Source organism: Rhincodon typus, chromosome 7 (genome assembly GCF_021869965.1).
Source record: "Rhincodon typus isolate 14 chromosome 7, sRhiTyp1.1, whole genome shotgun sequence".
NCBI lineage: Eukaryota > Metazoa > Chordata > Chondrichthyes > Orectolobiformes > Rhincodontidae > Rhincodon > Rhincodon typus.
Genome location: NC_063338.1, coordinates 61,567,543 through 61,576,923, shown reverse-complemented (window position 1 = coordinate 61,576,923; position 9,381 = coordinate 61,567,543). Strand labels below are relative to the sequence as shown.

At 42.6% G+C, this 9,381-nt stretch overlaps 1 protein-coding gene across 1 annotated transcript in view; it reads left to right on the top strand.

Annotated features, from left to right (window-relative positions):
• The first annotated feature begins 6 nt into the window (after positions 1–6).
• The window catches only part of LOC125483523 (protein mono-ADP-ribosyltransferase PARP14), a 17,333-nt gene continuing 7,958 nt past the window's right edge, over positions 7–9,381 (top strand). The window contains exons 1-2 of the mRNA XM_048599225.1: positions 7–146; positions 6,660–6,723. Coding sequence (XP_048455182.1) covers positions 48–146; positions 6,660–6,723 — 163 coding nt within the window. The 5' untranslated portion in view covers positions 7–47. The remainder of the gene's footprint in view (positions 147–6,659; positions 6,724–9,381) is intronic.

Genomic DNA, 9,381 nt, shown 5'->3' with positions numbered 1-9,381 from the left:
TTGGAACAGGAAAATTGTGTTTTCCAAAGGATCTTGTTGCAAACTTGATGATTGAAAATACCATCAAGTTCAGTAGTAAGGAAAATGTAAAGCATCTGAGGAACGTTTACTTTGTGATATATCCTGATGATGTGTCTACTTTGCAGGTATGGATTTATTGTAAATGAACTTCGTTTTCAAATCTGTTGTTTCAAATCTAGTGAAGCCAAATGTTGTTTGTAAAAATGGATGACTGGTTTATACGTTCTTTAGGGTAACAAAATATATTAAAATGAAATGTGTAGAACTAATCTTGTACCTTTTACTGAAACATTTTAGCTTAACCAGCTTGTTTAGATAGCTGAATTGCTGTGCTATATTTTTGTTTCAGTACAGTTACTGTACATGTGCTAACAGCATTGTTGTAAGTGAGCTTGCTCATTCTGTTCTTGAACACACTCTGCTTTGCTCACTGACTCTCTCAACCCTCTCACTCCAGGCTACGCCCAATCTTCTCACTCCAGGCCACTCATCATCTCTCTGAATCCTCTCACTCACTGTCTGTCCAAATCCTCTAACTCCCTCCCACTTGCAGTCTCTCCAAATCCCCTCTGTTTTTGCTCCATGACTCAGCCCTCTCACTCACTTCCATTAGCTGCTCTCCTGAGCACCTTGCTCCCCTCTGTTTGCCTCTTCACTGCCACAGTCTCTCCTGACCCTGTGCTTCCCGCTTGCCAACTCTCCCGAACCCCGCCCAAGGCCTTCCCATTGACCAAGTCTCCTGAACCTTGGACTGCCTCACTGCCACGCTCAGCATTTCCTCCCCCAACCCCTTTGCTTCTTTCTGCTCATCACCTCACTCACTGCTCCTTTACCCACAGACGAAGCAAGAGGGCAGAAACAGTGCTCTAAATACATGGGGGCAACTGATGGTTCCTGCAAAAATTCCCAAATTGCCCTGGAGACATCTACTCTCAGGGTTGACCAACTGAAGAAATGTCACTCCCACAAGTTCAGTGGAGAGAAATATTGAAGAATTGGTTCTCCAATTATAGGCTGGTTTTCTACCAGGCCTGCTGCCAATAGTGTCACAAGGATACAGATCCACATGATATCAAGAAATGGGTGGAGACACTGGATACTGCAAAGGCAAGAGGCCCTGACAATATTCTTGCAATAGTACTGAAGACTTGTGCTTCAGAACTTGCCACTCCCCTAGCCAAGCTGTTCCAGTACAGTTACAACACTGGCATCTACTCAACAATGTGGAAAACTGCCCAAGTATGTCATGTACATAAAAAGCAGGACAAATCCAACCCAGCCAATTACCGCACCATCAGTCCAATGTCGATCATCAGTAAAGTGATGGAAGGTGTCATCAACAGTGCTATCAAGCAGCACCTGCTCAGAAATAACCTGCTCAGTGACGCCCAGTTTGGGTTCCACCAGGGCCAGCTCCTGACCTCATTGCAGCCTTGGTTCAAACACGTACAAAAGAGCTGGGTTCCAGAGGTGAAGTGAGAGTGACAGCCCTTGACATCAAGGCTTCATTTGACCGAGTGTGGCATCAAGGAGCCCTCGCAAAACTGGAAACAATGGGTATTGGGGCAAACTCTCCGGTGGTTAAAGTCATTCTATTCACATAGGAAGATGGTCGTGATTGTTGGAGGTCAGTCATCTCAGCTCCAAGACATCTCTGCAGGAGTTCCTCAGGGTAGTGTCTGAGGCCCAACCTTTGCCTACTCAATCAATGACCTTTCCTCGATCATAAGATCAGAAGTGGGGATGTTCACCAATGATTGCACAATGTTCCACACCATTTGCGACTCCTTAGACACTGAAGCAGTCCATGTCTAAATGCAACAAAATCTGGACAATATCTAGGCTTGGGCTGACAAGTGACAAGTGATATTTGCGCCACACAAATGCCAGGCTATGAGCATCAGCAATAAGACACAATTTAACCACTGCCCCTTGACATTCAATGGTGTTACCATCACTGAAACCCCCTCTATCAACATTCTGGGAGTTATCATTGATCAGAAACTCAACTGGACTCATCACATAAAGACAGTGGCTACAAAAGCAGGTCAGAAGCTAGGAATACTGTGTCAAGTAACTCACCTCCTGACTCTCCAAAGCCTGTTCACTATCTGGAAGGCACACGTGAGGAGTGTGATGGATTCTGCCCACTTGCCTGGATGAGTGCAACAACACTCAAGATGCATGAAGCCATCCAGGACAAAGCAGTCCGCTTGATTGGCACTGCATCCACAAACATCCACTCCCTCTGCCACTGATGCTCAGTAGCAGCAGTGTGTACTATCTACAAGATGCACTGCAGAAATTCACAAAAGATCCTCAGACAGCACATTTCAAATCCATGTCCGCTTCCATCTCGAAGGACAAGGTTAGCAGATGTATGGGAACACCACCACCTTCAAGTTCCCCTCCAAGCCACTCACCATCCTGACTTGGAAATATATCACTGTTCCTTCACTGTCGCTGGGTCACAATGCTGGAATTCCCTCCCTAATGGCATTGTGGGTCAACCCACAGCAGGTGGCCTGCAGCGGTTCAAGAAGGCAGCTCACCACCAACTTTTCAAGGGCAACTAGGACATGCAATAAATGCTGACCAACCAGCGACACCCATATCCCACAAGATGAATAAAAAATAGATAGGCTAGGGTGTTGGGCAGAGAAATGGCAAATGCAATTGAAATTGGACAAATGTGAGGTGATGTTAGCAAACAGGATTGAGGAAAATCCCAAAGCCTTTTATTCTTACATAAGGAGCAAGAGGGTAACTAGAGAAAGGGTTGGCCCACTCAAGGACAAAGGAGGGAAGTTATGCGAGGAGTCAGAGAAAATGAGTGAGATTCTTAATGAGTACTTTGCGTCGGTATTCACTGAGGAGAGGGACATGACGGATGTTGACGTTAGGGATAGATGTTTGATTACTCTAGGTCAAGTCGGCATAAGGAGGGGGGAAGTGTTGGATATTCTAAAAGGCATTAGGGTGGACAAGTCCCCAGGTCCGGTTGGGATCTATCCCAGGTTACTGAGGGAAGCGAGACAGGAAATAGCTGGGGCCTTAACAGATATCTTTGTAGCATCCTTGAGCACGGGTGAGGTCCCAGAGGACTGGAGAATTGCTAATGTTGTCCCCTTGTTTAAGAAGGGTAGCAAGGATAATCCAGGTAATTATAGACCTGTGAGCCTGACGTTAGTGGTGAGGAAGCTGCTGGAGAAGATACTGAGGGATAGGATCTATTTACATTTGGAAGAAAATGGGCTTATTAGTGATAGGCAGCATGGTTTTGTGCAGGGAAGGTCATGTCTTACCAACTTGATAGAATTCTTTGAGGAAGTGACAAAGTTGATAGATGAGGGAAGGGCTGTGGATGTCATATACATGGACTTCAGTAAGGCATTTGATAAGGTTCCCCATGGTAGGCTGATGGAGAAAGTGAAGTCTCATGGGGTCCAGGGTGTACTAGCTAGATGGATAGAGAACTGGCTGGGCAACAGGAGACAGAGAGTTGTAGTGGAAGGGAGTTTCTCAAAATGGAGAACTGTGACCAGTGGTGTTCCACAGGGATCCATGTTGGGACCACTGTTGTTTGTGATATACATAAATGATCTAGAGGAGGGTATAGATGGTCTGATTAGCAAGTTTGCAGATGACACTAAGATTGGTGGAGTGGCAGATAGTGAAGGGGACTGTCGGAGAATGCAGCAGAATATAGATAGATTGGAGAGTTGGGCAGAGAAATGGCAGATGGCGTTCAATCCAGGCAAATGCGAGGTGATGCATTTTGGAAGATCCAATTCAAGAGCGAACTATGTGGTAAATGGAAAAGCCCTGGGGGAAATTGATGCACAGAGAGATCTGGGTGTTCAGGTCCATTGTACCCTGAAGGTGGCAACACAGGTGGATAGAATGGTCAAGAAGGCATACGGCATGCATTCATTCATTGGACGGGACATTGAGTACAAGAGTTGGCAGGTCATGTTACAGTTGTGTAGGACTTTGGTTCAACCACATTTGGAATACTACGTACAGTTCTGGTCGCCACATTACCAAAAGGATGTGGATGCTTTGGAGATGGTGCAGAGGAGGTTCACCAGGATGTTGCCTGGTATGGAGGGCACTAGCTATGAAGAGAGGTTGAGTAGATTAGGATTATTTTTACATTAGAAAGACGGAGGTTGAGGGGGGACCTGATTGAGGTCTACAAAATCATGAGAGGTATAGACAGGGTGGATAGCAAGAAGCTTTTTCCCAGAATGGGGGACTCAATTACTAGGGGTCACGATTTCAAGGTGAGAGGGGAAAAGTTTAAAGGAGATATGCGTGGAAAGTTCTTTATGCAGAGGGTGGTGGGTGCCTGGAACGCGTTGCCAGCGGAGGTGGTAGAGGCAGGCACGATAACGCCATTTAAGATGTATCTAGACAGATACATGAATGGGCAGGGAGCAGAGGGATACTAATCCTTGGAAAATAGGCGACAGGTTTAGATAGAGGATCTGGATTGGCACAGGCTTGGAGAGCCGAAGAGCTTGTTCCTGTGCTGTAATTTTCATTGTTCTTTGTTCTTGTTCTTTGATGTGTTTTGGGAGATGAAATGCAGCAGGTAAGTATATAGTAAATGGAAAAACCTTTAGTAACATCAACATACAAAGGGATCTAGGCTTACAAGTCCACAGTTCCCTGAAAGTGGCAGTGCAAGTGGATAAGGTGGTCAAGAAAGCATCTAACATGGTTGCCTTCATCAGTCAGGTCATAGAGTATAAAAATTGGCAACTTGTGTTGCAGCTGTATAGAACTTTAGTTAAGCTACTTTTTGAATATTGTGTGTAGTTCAGGTCACCACACTACCAGAAGGATGTGGAGAATGTACAAAAAGGGTCGAGACCGAAACGTCAGCTTTCCTGCTCCTCTGATACTGCTTGTCCTGCTGTGTTCATCCAGCTCCACACCTTGTTATCTTTTACCAGGATGTTGCCTGGTTTGGAGCATAATAGCTTGATTTGTTTTCATTTGAACATCAGTGGATGAGGGGCAACTTGACAGAAGTTTAGAAAATTATGAGAGGCATGGATGGAATGGATAGTCAGAGTCTTTTTCCCAGAGTAGATATGTCAATTACCAGGGGACATATTTTAAGGCAAAGAGGGCTAAGTTCAAAGGAGATATGGGAGACGTTTTTTTTTTACACAGAGGGTCGTATGGTGCCTGGAATGCACTGTCAGAGGAAGTGGTGGAAGCAGATACAACAGCAATGTTTAAGATGCATCTCGACAGACCTGGAATAGAGGAATACGGACCGCCTAGGGGCAAAAGATTTTTAGTTTAGAAAGGCATCATGTGTTGGTGCAGACTTAGTGGACCGAAGGACCAGTTCCTGTGCTGTACTGTTTTTTTCCCTAAGTGAGTAATTAAGCAGTGCCATTGAGGAATTTCAGGGAGAATGGGAGAGGTGATGACATTGGTGGGAGCCTGATGACTTAGGTCCAGGAGCTGGAAAGTTGGGAACACTGGGAGGTTTGTGGGGAGGCCCAAAAAGCCAAAGGCTCAATCTGTCCATGAGCCTGCCTCCATTTTGCTGCAGCCGAGAGTGGTAGCCACAGATGGGACCAGTGGTTTTGAAGTCTGGGAGTTGGGGAGATGAATGAGGCTGCAAGGGGACTGTGGGGAGAAGTGCATGGAGGCTTGGAAAAAATGGGAAGGTCACAAGTGAGCTTGGGGGAGACAGAGGCCACAGGGAGCTAGGAGTAACGGCAAGGTTGTGATTGTATGAGATGGTGAGTTCACAAAAATGGCTGGTGGGAGACAGGGAGACGGCGAGGAGTCTGGGGAGAAATGGGGAAACAGTAGGGTGGCTGAGAGAGTGTGAGGAAAGCTTTGTGGGAGACCACAAAGAGGAATGAGTTAGAGAGGGAGATCTCAAGGGGATTGGGAGGGAGAAGACTTCAGAGCGGGTGAGAGGTAAGCTACAAAGGAGGCTAAGAGAGAAAGAGGCTGCAAAGAATAGTGAAGAATTTCAAGCCTGTTAACAAAGGCATAGGCAAAGATTACAGTCATTCAATTGCCATTGGATGTAGGAGTAGTGCCAAGGGCCTGGAGGGTCACTAATGTTGTGCCAAAATTCAGAAAAGGGGGAGAGGGATAAACTGGCAAACTAGAGGCCAATCAGGTTTACATTTCAAATGAATGTGTTCTTGAAAAGCATTATCATGGCTAAATCAGATTAAGTTATCACCAGGTGAGAAGGCAATTTTTGAGCTTTCCAATTCTGGACTAAATCAGAAGACAGGAAGGCAGTGGGATCTATACCACATAGCTCCCTGCACCCACCGCCAATGAACTTTGATTTCCTTTCTATAGTTTCTCCCTGATGAATTGATGGGTTTCCATTTTTTGTTTCTTATTTTCAGCTCGCACAATATTTTGCTTTAGTTGATGATCATATTATAATTACAACTTTTTGTTCTATTTCATTGAAAATATTTGTTTCTTTACTCATTAGCTTTCATTTTATCCAACGTTTTGATTTTGTTCATGTAAAAATGCAGAGTCTTGCTGAGAATGCAAAGCAGTTCATTTTCCTAGAGTACTTGTTGCAAAAGGTACAAGTAGTATTGTCTGCAATATTAACAATTTTTTTTACTTAGGCAATATCCCGTGAATTCAAAAGAACTTTTAATCCCCAGCAGAAAATGACACAGAGACCCTCAGGTTGGTGATAATTCATTTCACATACTGATTTGAATTGATTTATTCCAGCAAACACACTAAGTTTGGAAGAAACATTTCTTAACACGACACTAATTCTCTTCTATCATTCGGAGATTGTTAGATGCAGGCACGGTTTAATAAAAAAAAAAGAGCATATATTGCATTCTCATCTTATATTTTCTATAGAAGGATTATATAAATATTCCACTTCTTTTCAAAGAAACAAAAATCAGCAGAATATTTTTGTGCTTCCTTTTATGTAGTTGGATTGTCAAGCCCAGTTCATTTTTACTGATACTTTATTTGAACAGTGATTAAGTAAGTTAATGTCAAATTACTCGTTCGGTCATGGAAATTATGTAATATATAATGAAACATCGAATGAGAGCTGACTATGGATTCACAGATGTTCAGTACCTGCAGTGTTTTTTTTTAATTTCTATTATTAAGTATGTTGTTCTCCTTCTCCCCCCAGTCCAGTACTCATCTCCACATTCTAATTTATCAAATTCTAAAGTTGAATTCCTATATCATAACACCAAATTTATAACTAACCATCAAAAAGTATTGAAGTATATTTTTTAGGAATATCTGTGAGCCTTGGAAATCTATGGGCATTTGACTGTAATTTTGGCAAACTATTTATCAAACACATACAAATGCTTTTTAAGTTGTATGCTGTTTTCTAGAGGTTTCCTGTTCATCTGCAAAGCTTTAAGGCTTTTGTTTCATCAGTTGCATTGCCTTTGCCATTTATGTTAAGCTGTTACTGATTAGGGTTCTTGTAGTGTAGTGTTAGTGTCCCTACCCCTGAACCAAGAGGCCTGTGTTCAAGCCCTATCTGTTCCTGAGCTGTGTAATAACATTTCTGAACAAGTTGATTTGAAAAATAGGTTAAATAAAAAAAAACTTACTGATTAGGGCCCTCTTATGGTCCAGTGGTAGTGTCCATACTCCTGCACTAACAGGCCCAGGTTCAAGTCTCACCTGCTCTAGAGATGTGTAATAACATCTCTGAATGGGTTGATGAGTAAAATAGGTTAAATTTAAAAAAAAAACTTTTCCTGATTTGTTTTCTTCAACCTTTGACAAATGCTTGGGAGTCTATCACTTCACTTCTCAATTTGATTATTTTCAGCTATTTCTGTTTACTAATAGTACTACACAAAACATTATATCCCACTTTGAACTTTTTTTTCATAATTTCTCTTAAGTATTTTTCACCAAAAATGTTTACAGAGTTGCAATTTAGCAACAAAGAATACTGCAGAATGTGCACACCCTCACATAGTCTCAATACTGCACTGTAAACTTACTAAACAATTCAATGAAGGACACACAAGAAAATCTAGAAAAAATCTTTCCCTTATTTACATGTGTATTCAATCACCTCATTAGATTTTACCTTTCAGCATAAAAAGCAGAGCCTGACAAACCTCTCCTGGTCTTGGATATGTCTAATTCAAATACAGCATCTCAAATTTCTCTCAGCCTAGCCCATTTCACACAGCTAAGGCTTACACAATCATTAAACAATTCCCAATTTACATTATAATGATGTCATTGAAACTCTTCAAGAACTGGAAACGTACAGAACAATTTATATGTCACATATGTTTTCCACATAATCATCAAAAGGGGAAATCATATTACTTGATCCATTCAGTTCAATATTGTCACTTCCAAATGAGCAAAACAAAAGCAGACTTTACAAAACAACATGAGAAGAAAGAGTGGGGACCAGGTAAACTGGACAAGGAGAGATGGTGAAGCAGATAAAACAATGTGAATAGTGAGAGTAAACGTTCTAAGAGTGACATTATAGGAAATTTTAGAGTCAATTGATTGTCAAGCATGTAATGCCGGAGGCTGTGTTTCAGCTCCAGTAATTTTGGAAACTAAGTTTTTAAACTTGCACGGAGAAACTATAAATGTATAGGCTAGAGAGAGAGAAATCTGACTTGTGAGTAAGGGCAAAGAATTTCTGCATTCTACTCCTCTCTAGTTTGTAGGTAAAATAATTTGCAAGTATAATGTTAAGGCAAGACAGAGCAGTTCAGATATGTAGAATGCCTCCCCAGTGGCTTATGGGAAGTAGTGGACACTTCGCATGAGCTGAATGAGCTGAACAGTCACTGACTGCACAAAATTGACCTTCGGATTTCATAGCTTGAGTAGCAGCTAAACTCACTGAGGTACATTCACAACGCAAAAAAAAATGTTAATAGCACATTCAAAAGGGTGGTCATACTTCAAGTTAGGGCAAGCAGGCAGCTAGGAAATGGGTACTTGCGAGGTGTTCAAGAGAAGACAGACAGGCAGTGTGGAAACGTGCAGAGGGCCGCTCACTAGCTAAGTTTTCTGTCTGGAGAATGGTAAGGACCATGTATCCTTGAAGGAGTGCAGCAAAAGCTAAGCGTCTGACACCACAGGTCACCCAGCTCTATAGGAAGGAAGGGAAAAGAACAAGAAGGCAGTATGGATAGAGATTGATTCAAAGATAGTGGGAACTGCCGATGCTGGAGAATCTGAGATAACAAGGTGTAGAGCTGGATGAACACAGCAGGCCAAGCAGCATCAGAGGAGCAGGAAAGCTGACGTTTTGGGTCTGGACCCTTCTTCAGAAAAAAATTTTCTGATTTTCTGAAGAAGGGTCTA